A 20,962-nucleotide genomic window follows, 5' to 3' on the forward strand; every position below is an offset into this window, starting at 1 on the left:
CTAGTTACTGGTATTTAATCAGTATTCAACAAATGTTAATCTGCTGTATCACTTGGGCACACAGACAGTTCTTTAAGAAAGGAAGTAGGAGGCTCTAAAAAAAGGAAGTAGAACTGTTACTAGCTGTGTAACATTTGGGTCTTCATTTAGTGTCTGTGCACACAAGCATGTATCTTAAAGGGCAGGTGGGGTTGAAGGAAATACGAAGATGGAATTAGCAGCTTTTTTTTCCCTAGTTATTGACTTTATCTCTCAGTTCATTCTGAATCTTTGCCTGAAGTCAAGTTCCTCCATTATAATTTGCTGTTAAAATTCCACAGTCTTCTCTAGGTAATTTAATCTCTTGAAACCTAGACTCTACTCAGGAATTCCTGTGACCTTCCCCTACATGCAGCAGGAAAACAGACTCTTGATACTAAGTCATTGAAATGTATGCTGCTTTACCAGTCAGGATGAGTTGTTTTGCCTCTTCAGAGCTTCCTTTCTCCAGGGAGTTTGCTCTAGTATCTTAAAATATGCCAGTCTATTATGAGCACCTCACACTTATTCACTCATTTAAACCTATGAGGGAATTACTATTTTAATTTGTATTTTAAAGATGGGGAAACTGGGGCTCAGAGAGTAAGTTTTGTACCATTAACCTGTGTATTATTCCTCATTTTCTGTACTTTCTAATAATATGTTGCTATAATCATATAACTGATTATGTTCAGGTTTTTTTTTTTTTAAGGAAGACTAGAATGGAATAAATTAAAACCTTCATTATATCTGGATTGGAGGATTATGGGTGGTTTAAACGTTTCTCTATTTTCTGTATTTTGTAAAATGATCGTGAGTATAATTGGGGTCTCAAAATCGTTTACGTTTAAGAATGCCAAAGCTAGAATGACCAGTAGTAATCATTTGCTTCAGATCCTCAGATGAATAAACTGTAATCCAACATGAAATGATTTGCTTAGAGTTCATTGTTTCCTTTTCTTAGAACTCATTTCTCTTTTCCTATTCTCCGTCCTTCACTCAGAATATTTTTAAACCAAGCAAGACAGTCTTAGATACAGCATATGAATTGGTATGTTTTTAGAGAGTAATTTGGTGATACATGTCAGAAGTCTTGGACCTTGCAGTTCTTTCTGCTTGCATGATTTTTTTCCTGATGAAATAATTGTAAAGATTTGGCCACTAGGATCTTTAGCATAAAAAAAAAAACCTGAATGCCCAATAATAGAGGTTAAATTAATATTCTGATAAAAATGACATGATGTCATTTTTTTTAAGTATCATTGATGTACAGTCTTTCATTGGTTTCAAATATACAACACAGTGTTTCAGACATAATGTCATTTTATTCACCAATTAAAAATGATAGGGGTCAATATTTAATGATAAGACACGCACAATTTTAAAAACATTAAGTTACATTATATGTCACTGCCTTCAGAATAGGGAAAACCAATAATTTTAACAAATTGAATATTTTTTGATAAGCTATTATTTCCAGGCCTGCAAAAGTAAAAGGAAATCTCATTTATCTTTATTCTTCAAAAAACAGCTTTTACTTGAGGGGGTGGGGGAAGTAATCTTTCCTACCAAGTGGTACCTTAATCATAGGGCATTTACCTAGGAAATAATTTGGTAGGTAATGCTTAACTGTATCATGGGATTCTCTCTTTCTCCTCCCCTGCCAAAAAAAACCAAAGCTATGCTTGCTTTGAGGTGAACATTAGGCACTACAGGTTTCTCCCACTATCAGAAAGTAGAGGTTCCTGTGAAGCTGAAATAGCGTGAATTGAAGAAGCAGAATATTTTTGAGCATTCCCGTACCCAAAAAGTAACCTCTCTTAGGCTTTTCTGATATCTTAGGACACATCTTGCTAACAGATACACAAAATGAATGGAGATAAACAGATGTTCATATACACAGTTAAAAAAGGTATGGTGGCTTGATGCTGAGGTGCTAAATGTAGTTCCTGGTGAAGAAGCTTGGTGGGGACACTCTTGCTGCTCGGGGTGCGTGCTGCCTCTAGAATGGCTCTCTGCAAAACAAACACTGAAAGCTCTTTTTGATTTTGGCCTTTTTTCATAAAAGTGAAAATTCATATTTCTTTTAGTGAAAAACAGGTACTGATTAATGTATGTCTTTCATAAAAGCGCGAAGTGGCATAGCACAATCTTGCAGAACGCGTGGGATACCTGTATTCCTTTTTTTCCCCATTTTTATTGAAGGTGCCACTAAACCTGAGCAAAATGAACTAGATAATACATGAACGAGTTAATATAAGAACTACTTCCTTTTGAAGTATATTGTAGTATTTTTGGTCTGCAGTGGCTGAGAAGGCTGTGTTGGTTTGATTTCTCTGAGTAGGAGATTGCTTCATTTGTGTTTGGGTTGACTGATTAAAGAGTCCTAGTTGATTTTGATTTATTATTATTATCTAATAATTCTAGATCAGGTTATGTCTTGCAGAGTTTGAGCCTGTAACTGAACTGAAATAATGAACAAATGAATTGTTTTGTTTTAGACAGTGTCCTTTTTTTCTTGCAGATAGCACAACAATAGAAAAATTAAGAGCTATTTGTTTAGACCACGCCAAACTTGGAGAAAGCAGCCTTAGTCCATCTCTTGACTCACTTTTCTTTGGTCCTTCAGCCTCACAAGTGCTATACCTAACAGAGGTTGGTTTTCTCCTTTTGAATTTATTCTGTGTTCTTTACATTTGACTTTTTATATGGTAATGTGAAGAGCATGGATACAGTTATAATGAGATATTCTTGAAATGGTTGAAAATTTCTTAGAAGCTATGATAGGGAAAATCAAAGTTAACTACTTTAAACCTATTATTAATATAGTCCTTCTCCCTTTTTTTCCAGGTAGTCTATGCCTTGTTAATGCCTGCTGGTACACCCCTGGCTGATGATTCCTCTGATTTTCAGTTTCACTTCTTAAAAAGTGGTGGCCTACCCCTTGTACTGAGTATGCTAACCAGAAATAACTTCCTACCAAATGCGGATATGGAAACTCGAAGAGGTGCCTACCTCAATGCTCTGAAAATAGCCAAACTATTGCTAACTGCCATTGGCTATGGCCACGTCCGTGCTGTGGCAGAAGCTTGTCAGCCAGGTGTGGAAGGAGTGAATCCCATGACACCGGTAATACAAAAGTTATAAAAATCTTTTTGTAAGAATAAGATGGTAATTTTTAAAGTTAAGCTTCCCCGCAACTCTCAAGCATTGAGTTGAGGATTGATTTCAAAATGTTTCAAGTTCCTTCCTAGTGGTATACCTCATTTTATTTTAGAGATTTTCTTCTAAAAGATGGTATTTGTATTAAAAGCACAAATGCTTTTCATTGACTATATACTCTGATTTGAAAGACAGTTCCTCCCTGCCCCCTAAGTCCTGTTTGGCTTTCAGTTATTTTAAAGCTAATAAGAAAAAACTCCATGTAACATAAACACAGAGGTAGCAATAAAAAAGATACAGTTGATTTAGCCTGTTGTCAACCTCTCTTCCCTCCTTGACAGGCTTAATCTCCTATTTTAAGCCTGTTCTGACTCTGTCTTTACCTTGGTGGAGTCCTTGATCCATTTTACTGAAACTTCTCAAGACATGACAGAATTGACAGAATTTGATGACTGTTTATGAGAGCTCAAACTATGCCTTTAATTCTGACTAAAATTTGATTCTATTGTATGCATCAGAAGTGATGGTTTACTAGGTTACTTACAGAAGCTAAAAGCTTCAGGAATATAGATTTTCTTTTTCAGAAATGGCTTAGGTCTTAGAGAAATTGGAATGTTGAGATAAAAGTGATAATAGCACTTAAAATTATTTTATGTATGATAATGATACTTATGTTTAAAAGGAAGCAGAGACCCCCCTTCCTTCCCCGCCCCTTTTTTTTAGATAATTGCTGAAATATTTAAAGATAAAATTATGTACAGCCAGGATTTATTTCAAAATAATCCTGCAGTGGGGAAGGGATGGGAAGTGGTGGAGAATAGTTAGTTAAAACAATTTTGGTCCTTTGTTCATAATTGAAGGTGGGTAAATGGGTACATGGGAGATCATGGTACTGTTCTCTCCAGTTTCATAATATGTTAGAAATTGTCTGTTAAAAAGGATAAAAAATGACCTAAGTCTTCATATTGTTTTGTGTTGAGGGTCCCCTGTTAGGATAAAAAAGTGGCTATTGTTAAGATAAAAACAGATCCTTAGCATGGTCCCTGATACAGGTGCTTAATGAAGTATACAGAACCCAATTATATGCTTCCCTCATTCACTTTTCTCCAATATTTATTCAGAAAATGTGCCACTGTGTATACAAAAGTACATAATAGTCTCTCATTTTAAGGAGAGCACAGTCAATAGGTAGGTAAAGGCAAAATTAGTGAAACAGACATGTCTTAAATACTGTTGTGGGAATATTTAGAATATTATGACTTTCAAGTTACTACCTGAAAGGCAGTCAGAATTGTCTTGCTAATAACTACTTAAAGGTAATTTGTTTTTCCTTATGTATTTAAAAACTTGGTTTATACTATTAAGTGAAACAGTGGTACCTTTTGTATGTTGGTCCTTTCATTCTCTTACTGATATTCCTTAAATTTTCTCCTTTGTAAAGAAGAAGTTGATGGTCCAGGGAAATGGGAGCAGGGTCTGCCCAGGCACATGCATGTGAAACACACAGAGCACTTTACTGAGTCTCTAGATAGGGTGGGAACCAGTCAGTTCATTTTATAGCTTATCCCTGCAACTTACGCTGAGCCCAGATGGAGTGACACAAGTTAGATTGATCTAGACTGGGAATTTATAGTGGGCTGCATGGCACTCCAGTGCACAAGTAAAAAAGGAAGTCCAGTCCACGTTGTTGGCAATATGCAATACTTGTGTAAGTCACCATAGATTCTACTGTGTGTGTGTGTGTGTGTGAAAGGAGGTTATCCTGAGGGAGTGGTGGTGGATGAGGAGCAAATGGTTGAGTTATTTACAAATTACTCCAAGTAAAATGGTTATCTTTTTTTTTTCTTGCTCAGATCAACCAAGTTACTCATGATCAAGCAGTGGTGCTACAAAGTGCCCTTCAGAGCATTCCTAATCCATCATCTGAATGCATGCTTAGAAATGTGTCAATTCGTCTTGCTCAGCAAATATCTGATGAGGTAAATATTAAAATTTTAAAGCTTTGAAATCCTGGAAGGTTTGGTTCTTTCTGCTTTTGATTCTCTGCTTAATTTTAGAAATAACCTTTATTGTAATTTGTGGCTTAATTTTCCTAGGCCCATTCACTTTAATCACTGTCTCAGTCTAGGTAAAGTTCCCTTAACGTGAATTTTATCCAGTACTAATATTACTACTTTCTGGTTTTAATCGTCTTTATATACAATAACCAATATCCTTTCAAAGTATATAATTAAGTGGATTTTGATCAATGTATATGTGTTGAGATCACCCCCACAATGAAGACACACAATATTTCCATTACTCTTTCCATATGCCTCTTAGTAGTCCACTTATGCCTCCACTCTCAACCTCAGGTAACCACTGATCTTCTGTTACTATATAGTAGTTTTCATTTTCTAGAATTTTATGCAAGTGCAGTCATACAGTGAGTCCTTTTCATCTGGCTTCTTTGATTCAGAATGATGACATTGAGAGTTATCTGTCTTGTGTGGCCCATTAGTCCATTACTTGTTATTGCTGTGTATAGTATAACATTATTAGTATTCCACGTTATGTTTATCCATATGCTCAGTGAAGATTGTATGGATTTTTCCTTGGCAGTGAATAAAGCTGCTGTGAACATTCTGTACAAGTGTATGGACATAGGTTCTTATTTCTATCAGTAAAAAATATTGGAAGTGGAATGGTTGGATCACCTTTGTAGTCTTTAAGATTCTTCTGGAAATTGTAGTATAGGGCCAGATAATAACCTGGAGAGAGAAATATTGCTGTTAAACAAAAAAAATGGGACAAAGGTAACTTTGGGAACCTAAAGACAGTGGTACTGTGTCATGGCCATTCCTATTTCCTTTACAAGGAGAAACATTTTTGCTTTCCTAGTGATTAATAGTCTATCAGCAGTTTTAATTACTCATTATCTTACAGGCTTCAAGATACATGCCTGATATTTGTGTAATTAGAGCTATACAAAAAATTATCTGGGCATCAGGATGTGGAGCATTACAGCTAGTATTTAGCCCGAATGAAGAAATCACTAAAATTTATGAGAAGGTAAGAGTTATCCCAGAAATACATTCCCTATAAATAAATGTTATTTAGTCATTCATGTGACTGGATTATATATCTGCTATCTTTTAAAGTCTAGTCATTTGCATCTTAATGATTGCAAATTGGTAGCTATAGTTACAGTGAAAATATTGTGAAAATAAAGTACTTCAGAATCCTGCCTTGAGGCTGCTATTGTAAAGTATGAAACTGTCTTTTTCTATTTCTCACTGGGGTTAGATGTAATTGTCTCATGCTGAATTTGCTTTCTCCCTGTCTTTTTATTCTTTAATCATCTTTCTCTGTCCTGTGTAAATTTTCGTTTAGGTAACTGTCAGTTACAGTATGGCTTTTAAGTATTTGTAATTCTCTTAAAGCAGTCAAAAGTAAAGTGTCAGCAAATTAGGTATTATTCCTCACCTTCCCTTAGATTAAGCCAGTTATCTATGAAAGAAGGGCTGTGTTTTACTCTGATTCCCTGTCGTATTACCTGCCCCTGCTGGCCCTGCTGCATGTTTAGAAGAGGAAATTAAGTTACAGGAACTTCTCCAGCTCAGTAGAGCTTCCCTTTTTATGGCCACCATAACCCTGATTTGCCCAGGATGTACATTGGTGTCCTGTAGCTTTCTGTCTTGTACAGAGCTTGGGTATTCATTCAGCTGATACCTGAATGCCTATTCTTTTTCAGGTATGTACTATAATTACCACTTTTTTATAAAGCCAGATAAGAATTTATTGGCTACCTACCCAGGCATAGTTTAGGTTGTAAAACCTTCAAAACCTCCCTAAACAATTGTCCCAGGCAATTACTCTCAAATAAAATGGCTCTGTAGGTAAGCTGCATAGTGGAACTACTCAGAAGTAGCTGACTGTACTGCCAGCATGCCTCTTGAGAAAGGAGGGTGGCTGGTTCAGAAGGTCTCTAGGAGCCTACAGGACAAAGAAGAAGGTGGTACGCTCTGTGTGCTCCTTTAGCCCTTTTTGGGGTGCAACAGAATACTGGAATTAGCCTTCACTTTCTACACCATAATTAAAAGGCCTCATGAGTTGCAGGTAAAGGGGCTGAGGCCAAATTGTTTGAGTAGGTAAATTTTAAGCACTGACTTGAGGTTGTGTGGGATTTTTCTTAAATGCATCTCTAGATAATTTTCCCCTGGCTATAATTTTACAGACCAATGCAGGCAATGAGCTGGACTTGGAAGACGAACAAGTTTGCTGTGAAGCATTGGAAGTGATGACGTTATGTTTTGCCTTGATTCCGACAGCTTTAGATGCTCTTAGTAAAGAAAAGGCTTGGCAGACATTCATTATTGACCTATTATTGCACTGTCACAGCAAGTAAGTGTCTTTTTAATTGTAAGAAACCTGATCTTATTTTTGCAAGCAGAAATGAATTAATTTATGCTGACAAAATTTGTCCCAGAAATCAAGTATTGTATCGAAAGCATATTAATGTTCAGAAAAAATTTTTTGACCATATTTTTCCACCTAAATTTATTTGGTTTTAGTCTCTGCAAAATGCCAACATTAATTCTCAAAGTAAAATTAATTTTTCACTTAAGTCCAGAACTTAGTTTGACCTTAAGAATTCGGTTGACAGGACTTAAATAGAATATTAGGCTCCTCTTGGATACCTAAATACCGAGGGTTTTCCTTTTTTAGTGAAGTTATTCATTCAATATGATACTCATAGGTATGACTATGGTGAGAACTTCTGCATTTCACACTAAGAATAATGACAAACTCTAAAGCCTCCATTTTCAATTCAAGAGCATTTAATTAGTGACATTAATTTTGCTTTGGACTTCTTTTTGTGCAAATCAGTCAGATTTGTAGCAAATGTTGGTTTCCATCCTCTTACATCAGTCTAATCCTGGCCTTCGTAAGTTCACTTTTAAACTCAAGCTTTAATTAGTGTCACTGTTAATATGTAATTTATCTGTCTTAGGTACATTTTTTGAAAAGGCCAGAAATGTTCACTTTGTTTATTCTGTCATATGCCATTCCACAGTGGTGGATATCACTGATGAAAAGTCAGTATAAAGTCAAAACAAGCAGTGTGCTGAAATGAAGCGTAGTAGTAAATAAAGCTTTTTTTTAATGTACATGATGTAATGGAATAGATTCAACTCACTTCAAAGGACGTTGTAAAGTAATTTAGTGGGAATGTCTACTATTTTAGAAGTTCCTCCGTAATTTCCTTGAAAACATCAAGTCCAGTCTGTTCAGAAACTCCTTTGACTGGATCCCCCCAAATAAGGTTGAGCCTGCTATCTCCTTGAGAAGACTGTCATTGTTGGACAACTTTGTTATATTAAGAAAGGTATAAATAGGCTGAGTAAGTCTAGTTCCTTTGGATAATATTATTCAGGGGAAAGAGGAGAGGAAAGATGATAGGCAGTAGACCTAATGAAGTCAGACCCAGAGGTAACAAATTCTTATTCTGTTTTGATTTTTAAATCTTAAATTAGGAACTTGTTCTATTTCCTTTCCTACTAAGTATTAAGGAACTTGGCTTAACATGTTTTTTGCCTCTACTCCTTATGAAAATTCCCCCTATAGGAAATTATAGCCATTTCATTCCTCTTTCCTGAACCTTGCACACGGGTGAAGTGCTGTGTCCAGCACTTCATTTCATCCTCTGTTCTTTTCAGCAACAAAAGGGTCTTCTCTATTTAAAACCTTTTTGGTTTTACATATCTGATTTTCTTCTCTGATACTTAACTCTTAACCTGCCCTGCAGTTCTCAATCATTTTATAAATACCAGAGTATCTACTGCAAGTTCAAAATCCCTGATTTCTATCTAGTCTGTGAGAACTTGACAGCAAACCTGAGCTGAACATAATTTGTTGGCAGTACCTTTCTAAAATCTGAATTCCCAAACACATTTGGCCTCAAGGCCTTCGGTAAAGTTTATACTTGAATATATGATTATTCATCATAACTATTCAACATGTCACTAACCAATAATCAATCACATTACTAATAGTAGCTATACAGTATAGCTATTTACAAAGCATATCCCACATATATTTTCTCACTTGCTGATGATGGGATTAAGATAGAAGTGAAATGACAAGGTATACATCTCAAGTTCTAATTAAATTCTGCCACAATTTGACTCTGTAGAATTATAATCCACCAGCAAATTATGTGTGTCCATACTATGTGCTTGGCGGTGGAAGTCCAAAGTCAAATAAGCTTGTATGCAAGGAACTTTGAGACAGAAATTAGTATCATAAAAGGCAAGAACTTTGGGAATTGGAAGAGGAGTAAGTTACTTTCTACCTGGAAGGAGCAGAAGTAAAGGTTCTGTGCAGAATGTAGCATTTGAGCTCGTTTGAATGATATATATATATATATGTGTGTGTGTGTGTAAAAATGGAAGGTGGGCATTGGCAGTGCTCTCCCCCTCACTCCCCATTATGTTGTTTTTACTTCCTGTATTTTTGGACACTGATCTTCTCTTCATACTGCTTCTATCCTCGTTTAAGCAACCAGCGCCCATTGCCTGGACAACCACAATATCGTTAATCTTCTACCCCTAGTGCTGCACTAAGGTGTTAACTCTAATCTGTTGACCATACTGCAGGCAGGGTAATCTTTGTGATCATGTTGTTTTCCTTCTTAAAATCTTCCCATGTCTCCCACTGCCTTTGAACTAAATCTAAACATTTAAATAATTGTTTATAAGCATGCTACAATTTATCTCTTGCTTTTACTCGTAACTTTCAACTTAAATGCCACATTTTCTGGTAAATTTTCCTTATTCCTAGATTCAGAAATCTCCCAAACCTCCTCTGTTCCTTTTAGATGAAATCTCCTTCCATATCACCATGCTAACCTTATTTTATTGAAGTCACTCTCGGTTGGATTTGAATTCCTTTGAGGATATTTTTTCCAGCCCCCCTCCAGCACCTGTTGCCTTATACCCCATTAAACTCCTTTATGTTACCTCTCTGATACATGTAGGCATTGAGTTTGCCTCTCCTGACATAGTGCTTTCAGGACAGAGCTGAGTAGTCTGGTTTGATATGAGAAGAGGAATAAAGAATAATACTGTAAAGAAGGTTGGTAGGAGTCAGTTTACAGAAGGTCTTTGATGCCAGGGTCTTAGTGTCAGATTATAATATGGGAAGCAGTCTTGTTGGTAAATAATTTATCAAGTGCCTATCATGGACCAGGCACTATGCTGGCTACTAAGGATATAGCAGTAAACAAAACAGAAAAGGTATCCGCCCTCTTGGAGCCTGTGTACTAACTGAAAAGGATAGGGAGTGGGAAGGGAAGACATAAGGGAAAGTAATAGTATAGTAGATAGTAATAAATGCTGTGAAGAGAAATAAAGCAGGAAAAGGGGGTAAGGAGTAGGCTGTCAGTGGACTTCATCGTATATAGGCTAGTTACAGAAGACTACCCTAAGAAGGTGACCTTTAAACAAGGCTCTGAAAGGGTAAGTTAGTGATGTGTGTAGATAATGGGGGAAGTGTGTTTTAAGCAGAAGGAGTAGATACAAATGTCCCAAAGCTGGACCATGCCTGACATGTTAAAAACTAGCAGGGAAATGTGACTGGAGCAGAGTGTGGAGGTGAGGTCAGAGAGGTAATAAACAGCCTGTAAGCATTTTATAGGTCATTGTAAGGACACTGATTTTTACCCTGAGTAAGATGGGAATCCATTGGAGGGTTTTTGGCAGAGGAATGGTGTGCTCTGAGTTAATACTTTTAAGTTTTTCTGTTTGCTTTGTTGAGAATAAGTTAAAGAGTGGCAGGAACAGCAGTTAGACTATTTCATTAATCAAATAAAAGATGACAGTGGTTGGAAGTGTGGCAGTATTGGTAAGAAATTATCAGATGTTAAATATGTTATGAACGTAGAGGCCACAGGATTTGTTGATAGATAGCATTTCTTTTGAATCATTACAGAATCCTGCGTGTGTGAGGGAGCTCTCAGGATCTGACAGGCGCCAACTATTTATAGACCTCTCACTCTATTATGGCTGCATACCTCACTTTTTAAAATATAAAACTAGGGCAGCACAAATGACACATAACGAAGAAAATCTGGTAGAAGTTATGCATCTTACACATAATGTAGGGGGGTCACAGGGAAGACAGTATAGCACAGAGAAGACAAATAGTGACTCTATAGCATCTTACAATGCTGATGGACAGTGACTGCAGTGGGGGAGGGGACTTGATAATAAGGGTGAATGTTGTAACCACAATGTTTGTCATATGAAACCTTCATAAGATTGTATGTCAATCAAATGATACCTTAATAAAAAAAGAGAAAAAAGTTACGCACCTTCTCCCTGGAAAACTAGGTCTTTCTTTCTTCAATTTACTTGGGTTCCACCAAACTCAATCCACGAAGCTTCTAAAGTCCCTCTGGCTTATAGCATCATGTACAGGTTTCAGGAACCTCAAAAACATCCAAGAGAGGTTTAGTACACAGAGTGGATGCTTATCAAGTCCTTTACATTGAAGTGTAAGTTTGGTTGTAAGCTATCAGCACAAAGATGGAAACGTGATACATAAATGCTTAGATAATTTTTGTGTGATTTCTATATGTCAAATGTTCCAGTGCCGGGCATTAACAAAGCAAAAGCAAAGCCTTCCCTGAAAGAGTTTACTTTCTAATGGAGACAGACCACCATCTCATAAGCAGTATTTACACATTTGTTAACTGGTTCTTACTTAGCACCTGTTATATGCCAGACACAGTTCGAGGTTTCTGGAGTCACAGTACTAAATACATGGCCCTGCCCTCTTGGAGCATTCTAGTGAGATCTATGTCATATATGTAGTGGTTTTTTTAATTAAGATTGATAATGATCAAGTAAAATTCCCAATATTGTAACCAACGGTAAGTTTTTCCTGTGGGTCATCCTAGAATGTTTTACAAGACAATGGTTCTTAACTTCAGCACATTTTAGGATCAACAGAGAATTTATTGAAGCACAAGTTGCTGAGTTCCACCTTCAGTATTTCTGATTCAGCAGGTGGTACCTAAGAATTTGCATTTTTTAAAAGTTCACATAGAGAACATGGTCTGTAGCCGATCTAGGGACCATGCTTTGGGAATCACAAGTAGAATATAAGGGACATCTAAAGCAATATCCTTACTATAATTGCAACAGAATTCCTACACAGTTGTTTGCTCCAATGGACAACAAGAAAAATTCTGTAAAAGGCCAAAAATACAAATAAGGCTCATTGTAGAACCTCTTTTAACTAGAAGAGCATTTTCATCCTGTTACAACAAAAATGGGGTGTTAAACTCTTCAGTTACAATTTGAGGTTATAGTTCTTGACACAGCCTAATAAGTTCTTCTATTATATGTTGCTGCCTTGAGGGGACGTTACCTTGTATTTCTACTTTTATTTTACCTACCCCTTATATTACCCACACCCACACCAAGAGAACAATGTTGGAATCTTTTTTTCTTCTTCATGAAATTAATACATTAAATGTGAAACATTTTTTATTTCAGAACTGTTCGCCAGGTGGCACAGGAGCAGTTCTTTTTAATGTGCACCAGATGTTGCATGGGACACAGGCCTCTACTTTTCTTCATTACTCTGCTCTTTACCGTTTTGGGGGTGAGACATTTTTTAATTTGCATATCAATGTAATTCATCCTTTAAACCAGGAACATTCGGGAATACATGGTTTTTGCTTGTATTAAAATTTGAGCAGTCTATAGTTAATAAGTAAAATATCAATAATTTCCCATACTATTTTAGTCATCTATTCTAGTTAACGCTGGGTTTTTTAAAAAGTGAATTCTGATCACAAACATGTAAATTCATTTTATTCTACTTGATTGTTTCAGAGCACAGCCAGAGAGAGAGCTAAACATTCAGGCGACTACTTTACTCTTTTAAGGCACCTTCTTAATTATGCTTATAATAGTAATATTAATATACCCAATGCTGAAGTTCTTCTTAATAATGAAATTGATTGGCTCAAAAGAATTAGGGTAAGTTGCATTTAATACTGTGTATCATAAAAATAAAAAGAATGTTTTATTAATAGTTTATAGTTTTGAGCATTTTGGTTAAAATGAAAAATACCAAAAAGTAATAAAAATGACCAGCTCTTGTGTTTGTGGATATTAGTAACTCATAGTTCACAGAATGAATACACAACTAGTTTCATAAAATGCTTTGCTTTATTTGAGACTTACTGTATTGATCTTAGGCTTCCATGTTAGAATGTTGGGCCTTTTTTTGCAAATTTTCATGTTTTTAAAAAGTATTAAATTACTTTCATCAAAAATGCGTTATAGACTGTTACTTAACTCTTGATCTTACCATGTGATACTTTGTACTTAGAATTATATGAGAATTTATTTCTGAAGAGATTTATAGCTTTTAGCCTTCAGGTTAGCATTTCTCCTAGTGATTCATAAAGCCTACTTCTAGAAAGTTCTGAAGAGAACTTAAACTTGCTTAGAGTGAAAAGGTTTAGGGGAGTTACCTCATGTCTGTCCGTCATTGTCTTATTCTGGCTCCTTCCATCCTCTAGTTCCCTTACATAAGTTGGCATTTTATTTTATTTTTTTGGCAGGATGATGTTAAAAGAACGGGTGAAACAGGTGTTGAAGAGACTATCTTGGAGGGCCACCTTGGTGTAACAAAAGAGTTACTGGCCTTCCAAACCCCTGAGAAAAAGTATCATATTGGTTGTGAAAAAGGAGGTGCTAATCTTATTAAAGTAAGTTCCTTCTTGGTTCTAAGCTAGATCATACCCTTCTAAATATTTATTTAGCAAATCTGTCTGATAGTAGTGTTACTCCTTTGGGATATTATCTTGACTTTATTTTTAGGAGTCTTTATAGAGGTCACAGTAATTTTTAAAATAGAGTTTCCAAATTTTGTTAGTACATTTCACTACTACATATTTTATTAGGTAAATAAGCACTACTTAATTTTTTTATTTTGAAAATGAATTTTTCACTTTTTCAGACTTTAAAATGAGACATCTATTTTGTAAGACTGCGTCTTGTTTATCATATTTCTTAAATGAATTTCTTTACATATGTAGTGATTTGAAACAACCATCTTTTTTGTTAAGTGCTACAGTTAATCTCGCTCTTGATACTACTGTATGCTTGTTAATGGTGGTAAATAGTGTTTTTGAAGGGGATCTTGTTATTAGGAAATGCAAGTAAGTTTTCTGAGATGTAATAAGATCTTGAATTCTGACAAGTAATGACATTGTTTCTCTCCTTTAAAAAAGGAAATTACATACACATCACTTCATATATATATCACATATTTCTGTATTTCAACATTATTTAAGTAAATAATATACATCATTGCTAATATATAATCCTTTTTTGAATTCTTGTAGGAATTAATTGATGATTTCATCTTCCCTGCATCCAATGTTTACCTGCAGTATATGAGAAATGGAGAACTGCCAGCTGAACAGGCTATTCCAGTCTGTAGTTCGCCAGCTACCATTAATGCTGGTTTTGAGTTACTTGTAGCATTAGCTGTTGGCTGTGTGAGGAATCTCAAACAGATAGTAGATTCTTTGACTGAAATGTATTACATTGGCACAGCAATAACCAGTAAGTATTTTAAAATACCAGGTTATAAGGACAGATAATTCTCTAACGTGTTCAAATTCTATTTTCCTGGTTTTGTTTTAGTGGACATCTTCAACTAGTTTAACATCTTTAGCAAATGGATATGTAATTCAGGACCGTTAAAAGCAGAAAGCTTTAATGTAGAAAAATAAACATGTTCAGATGTTTGTTAAATGTCTTCCTGTAAATGGTGCAAGTATTTAGCAAAATAAATTTCATCTCAATCAACTGTGGAATAAAACCCAAGCTACAGAGTAATAAGTAGTCAAAATAAATACTCAGAGTTCAAACTTAAAATTCAGATTGCATTCATTAGAAAACCTTTTAGGCCCTCACCTAGAGGGTCTTTAAGGTTATTTTCATACGAGCTCCAAAGAAGCCTGATTTTAAAGATTAGAAAGTAAGAAAACATTTTAGTGCACTTTGTGTTTGTCCTCAGTTAATGCTCATGGGAAACCCATGAAGTAGACTGTAGACTTCAGCCAGATCTTACAGGTACAGAATTGAATCTCAAAAGGGATGAAGGCAATTTAAGTTCTATGGTATAAAAAAAAATGCCACTGAACTGTGCACTTAAAAATGGTTTAAAAAGTAAATTTTCTTATGTGTATTTTATCACAATTTAAAAAATGCATGTTTATCTTAAAGGGGTGGGGGAGATGAGGGCAATATAAAACAACCAAAAAAGTATAAATAAGAAATCAAACACAATGAAGGCTGTTTGCTTTTTTTTTTTATTATTCATTTGATTTTTATACTTGATTTATATGTGAATCCCACATTTCTCTCTTATTTTTTTTTTTTTAATGAAATGCTGAAGTGGTAGGTAGATGCAAGATAAAGGTAGAAAACATAATTTAGTGCTGTAAGAGGGCAAATGTAGATGATCAGGTCTGTGCCTATAGACTAAGTATTAATCCAAGCTAGACAAGGGCAACAAAACATCCATGAATGCAGAAGATTTCTCTCAAAACAGGGGGTGAGGTTTTAAGCCTCACCTCTGTTGATCCTCAGTTTCTCACCTGATGGCCCCCCTGCAACTATGCCTGTCTTAGATTGTTCCTCCCTTGAGGAATCTTACCATCTCTGGCTAACCGAAGGCTGTTAGATTTTAAGAGAAAACCACTGTTTATGTAGAAACCTTAAGAACATAATTAATTATAGTAAATCTTTAAGAACATATCAAATTACTTCTTGATTTATTGTACCTCAGAATATAAGGATTTTTAAAATAACATTTTAGGAGATTGATTAAACTGCTTACAAGATTAGACCTTTAGCTACTTATTCTACCAGATATATATAGAGTACAGTGAGGTGGGGTTTGTGCATTTATTTTTAGCCTAAAGTGGATTTGTTTGTTTAAATAAAGAAATTCACACTTTAATGTACTTGGTTTTCAATAAGCTGAAGCCCTCAGGGGCTACAGCATCACATGGATTGTGTCCAACGGCCTGAGCAGGAATGTTGCTTTGGAATTTGGCACAATCATGCCACTGTTTCCATGGGCACAGGTTACCTTTCTCACATTCCTCTGGTTTTGTTCAGTTTGCTTCCAGCAACCACTGTGTTGTTCTTTGCTTTGTATACATAAGCACATCGCTTGCCCAAGAAGAATTTAATCGCATATCTGGCTTAAACACCTTTAGATTTAAGAGGAAAGACCTCACTTAGAGCCAGCAGAAAATCTGCTTGGAGCACAGCCTTGCAGATATATTTGCTGCTTTAGAAATCCTATAGAGAGAAGTGATGATGTAGACATTGTTTCTAGGTTTATACTATGTAGAGGAAGTTCTCACAGAACTTTCAAATCTACTATCTCATTTGCTCCTCAAAATAACATTTTGGCCATAGACAAAACAAGTGTTACTCTTATTACTACATTTATTGGGAAAGAAACAGAGGTTTACCTGAAGGCAAAGGAGTTAATAAGCATCAGAACCTGCATGTGAACCCAGGTGGTCTTGGGATTATTTAAAACTGAGCAAGGTATAATGTTGGTATATATACATATGTAACATTTCATGCCTGAATGAGTTTGAAGGCATTTTAAAAAACACACAAAAGTAGAAAACATTCATAATGTTTCACAGTAAAGCTAGCATGTAGAAATCAGCACTGTGCCATCTTATGAGACTGCTCCCAAAGCACCATCAGGTGAAACATGGTTCATGGGTTGGGGGGGTAAGCAGCTGTGTAGAGGTGCATGTTGCTCTATACCTTGGGTTTGTGGAGGGTGAAGTGCGAACTTAAAGCATTGTTTCAGGTAGCTAGACGAGTGGTGGAATTGTTGGTGACGTTAATTAATCAGCCTAATAGAGCTGAAAGTGGACAAAATGGTATATAATCTTTTGTCTTCTCTCAGCTTGTGAAGCACTTACTGAGTGGGAGTATCTGCCACCTGTTGGACCCCGTCCACCAAAAGGATTTGTGGGGCTGAAAAATGCTGGTGCTACTTGTTACATGAATTCTGTGATTCAGCAACTCTACATGATTCCCTCCATCAGGAATGGTATTCTTGCAATTGAAGGCACAGGTAGTGATGTAGATGATGATATGTCTGGGGATGAGAAGCAGGACAATGAGGTAAATCTTATTTAGCATTTTTGTTTTCTCTAAAGTTCTGATACTAATTGTTCTTTAGAGTTGTACTTGCATTGGACCCATCGATGTATATTTGAAAGTAAAGCTAAAATCTCCCACTGTGAACTGCTATCTTTTGACATAATACCTATGTACCAGATTTTAAACTGAAATTAATTTTTATGATGGTTTTGTTTTTAAAGGAACAGTTAATGTATTCAATTTTATTTGTGTAAAGTATATAGCATATTTTAGAGTTTGTATATTGATAAAATAGTTTTTGATAATAGTTTATACTTTAACTTTTCTACTCGATGTTTTTAATTATGTATCTCCATTATCTGTGCTTGCTTGTAGGTTATTTTCACATTAACCCCCAGATCATAGCTCTCATCTTGCTTAGGAAACAAACTTCTCTCTACTTTAAATACTACGTGGTCTTGTGTGTCAAAGTTTAGGCTGCCTCCTGAATGTCCAATGCAGAATAAAGCTATGGGAAAGTTAGGTTGTAGTGATGGATCAGAGTTGACCTACTATGGCATGGCTCTTCAAAGAAGAGAACATGGCAAGACTTAAGTTGTATCCACCCTGCATTTGTTTTTATTTTGCCTTTTCCCTTCATAATTCTGATGAGAACTGAAGAGGGAAGCCGGTGGGGGGAGGGAATTTCTTTCCTTAATTCATTCTCTGTCTGTTCAGTCCCCAGAACTACTTGCTCTGAAGTAGTTTTTCATCTACAGTGCTTCTGAAACATAAATTTGCCTCAACTCTTCCCCAGATCTACTGAACCACATCATCCAAGGATTGGGGTCTGAGCATATTAACTTTTTAATTTAAAAAGCTTCAGGGGTGTGTGATTATATCCAGACCTAGTTAAGAACCCCTGCTCTGAGTAGAAATTGAAATTGAAATTCTAGTTTTGCATCCCATCACATCTCTGGGATGTTGAATTAAGCACAAGGAGAGAGAGTTAACTGCACTTGCAAGAAGTAAATGAGGCAGACAAAATACAGTACAGTTTCAAATAAGGTGGCCCACCTTTGCTCACGTGGTAACCTCTGCTTTATGTTATCTTGGCACCCCCCTGCACTGTGGGTTTTTGTTTTTGTTTTTGCCTCTGGCTTATTCCTAGTCTGTAAGTTTCTTGTATCTTATGTCTTACATCTCATATTTCCTTCGGGAGCCTGGATATTACCTATTTCTATATCAAAGGTCTCAGGCACAGTCCTACAACTACCATTCTATTTCCATCTCTGTGAACTTGTCTGTTCTGAGTACCTCATATAAACGGAGTCATACCTTATTTGTCTTCTCGTGACTGGTTTATTTCACTTAGAATAAATAATGTTCTCATGGTCTATCCATGTTGTAGCATGTGTCAGAATTTCCTTCCTTTTCAAGGCTGAATAATACTCCATTATGCAGCTAGACCACATTTTGTTTATACATTTAGCCATCAATGGACACTTGGGTTGCTTCCATCTTTTGGCGACTGTGAATAATCCTGCTGTGAACATGGGTGTACAGATACCTCTTGAAGACCTTTCTTTCAGTTCTTTTGGGTATATACACAGAAGTGGAATTGCTGGATCACGTGGTAATTCAATTTTTAATTTTTTGGAGGATCTTTTCCACAGTAGCTACACTATTTTACATTCCCACCAACAGTGCACAAGGGTTCCAGTATCTTTGCACAAATGATACTAATTTTCGTGGATCAAGTATGTTTCTTTTGTTACCATTTTTTGTTCTTTGGTATCATATCCAGTAAATCATTGACAACTCCAATGTGGTAGAGCTTTTGCCCTGTTTTAGAACTTCCATAGTTTTAGATCTTAAATTCAAGTCTTTAATCCATATTGAGTTAATCTTTATGTATAATACTAGGGAAGAGTCCAACTTCTTTCTTTTGCTAATGGGTATCTAGTTTTTCCAGTACCATTTATTGAAGAGTACTACTCTTAATATACACATTTTATTGAGTGTTAACAGTTCTGAGCACTTCACATACATTATCTCATATAATCCTCGTAACAACTACATGAGGATATATTATCCCCATTTACATATGAGAAACCTGAAGCTTGGAAAACTTAAGTAATTGCTTACTCATACTTACCTTGTACGTGGCAAAACCTGCATTTGTGTCCAGTTCAGTCTAAGTTAATCACTACTCATCTGTATTATCTACAGTTCCAATGAATAGCCGGGGTTATTACTTTTTATGTGATGAATCTTAGGTGAAGTGGAGAGGATAAACACTAATATATAAATTAAAATTTATAAACTGAAAGTTTAAGTGCTTTGGAAATAAAAAGTACAAATAATTAATGGACCATTTGTTCACTAAGTATTTGGCTTTTGTCTCAACATATTTTACTATACTTTAACATTAGATTAGCCTGTTAATGGTGGTTTTTTTTGGTTTCTAGAGCAATGTTGATCCCAGAGATGATGTATTTGGATATCCCCAACAGTTTGAAGACAAACCAGCATTAAGTAAAACAGAAGATAGGAAAGAGTACAATATCGGTGTTCTAAGACACCTTCAGGTCATATTCGGTCATTTAGCTGCTTCTCGACTACAGTACTATGTGCCCAGAGGATTTTGGAAACAGTTCAGGTAAACTATGGATTAATCATAATAGAAATTCTGCTTAAATCTTTATGAACATCTCAATACACTAACATTAAACTCTAAAATATATGTTGGAAGACATCTTTGTGTTTAATATTTAAGCAATAGTAATATTCAAACTACTCCTTGGTTAGGTCTTTATCTCATTGTCCCCAAAGGAGGGAGGTAGAAAGTGTCAGAGTAAGAAGAGGCAGCATTCTTCAGTCGCTGAAGACGTTAATTTTTTGAGAACTTGGAATATGTACAGAAGTAGGGAGAATAGTATGAACCTTTATGTATTCATCACCCAACTTCAACAGTTGGCAACTCATGGCCAGTGTTGTTTAATCTACTTTCCCATCTACCATTTTTTAGATTGTTGAAGCAAATCTGACACAACCATAAATATTTCAGTATGTATGTCTAATATCTTTTTAATACAACCATGATACCATTATGTCTTTTAAAAATTCCTTAATAATCCTGTCAATGTTTGAATCTACCCAATTACCTCACAATTGTTTTTCACTAAGTACTTTTTGAAGTCAGTATCCACATGAAGTCTATATACCGCAAATGTTGATGTGACTCTTGAATCTCTTCTAATGTTTTCATCCTTGCAGTTGTTTGTTGAAACCAAAACAGGTAGTTTTATCCAGTAAATTTTCCAAACATCTGGATTTTATTGATGGATTCCTGTGATACCTTAGTATTTTTTGTTTTCCTCAGTTCCCTGTGTTTCCTGTAAATAGGTGTAGTAAGATCTTAGAGGCTTGATCAGATTGAGGTGCTATTTGTCATTTTTTGGAATGGATAGGCAAGGCTTCTTTATAGGTGGTAATGTTTAATCTTAGCGAGAAGAGGTATATAATGTCTGTCTCTGTCTCTTATGAGAACAGCCATTGGCCATCATTGCCTAAATACAGTATTTCAT

The 20,962-nt window shown here is 35.7% G+C and overlaps 1 protein-coding gene across 4 annotated transcripts in view; it reads left to right on the forward strand.

Moving 5' to 3' along the window:
- USP9X (ubiquitin specific peptidase 9 X-linked) overlaps positions 1-20,962 on the forward strand; it is a 139,025-nt gene that overhangs the window by 98,897 nt on the left and 19,166 nt on the right. For all 4 annotated transcript variants that reach the window (XM_037001482.2, XM_037001484.2, XM_017652508.3 and 1 more), the window contains exons 22-32: positions 2,543-2,673; positions 2,869-3,147; positions 5,034-5,159; positions 6,106-6,231; positions 7,397-7,563; positions 12,723-12,831; positions 13,065-13,211; positions 13,802-13,948; positions 14,588-14,810; positions 17,194-17,414; positions 19,844-20,034. In XM_037001482.2, coding sequence (XP_036857377.1) covers positions 2,543-2,673; positions 2,869-3,147; positions 5,034-5,159; positions 6,106-6,231; positions 7,397-7,563; positions 12,723-12,831; positions 13,065-13,211; positions 13,802-13,948; positions 14,588-14,810; positions 17,194-17,414; positions 19,844-20,034 — 1,867 coding nt within the window. The remainder of the gene's footprint in view (positions 1-2,542; positions 2,674-2,868; positions 3,148-5,033; positions 5,160-6,105; positions 6,232-7,396; positions 7,564-12,722; positions 12,832-13,064; positions 13,212-13,801; positions 13,949-14,587; positions 14,811-17,193; positions 17,415-19,843; positions 20,035-20,962) is intronic.

This window comes from Manis javanica, chromosome X (assembly GCF_040802235.1).
Source record: "Manis javanica isolate MJ-LG chromosome X, MJ_LKY, whole genome shotgun sequence".
In the NCBI taxonomy this organism is placed as follows: domain Eukaryota; kingdom Metazoa; phylum Chordata; class Mammalia; order Pholidota; family Manidae; genus Manis; species Manis javanica.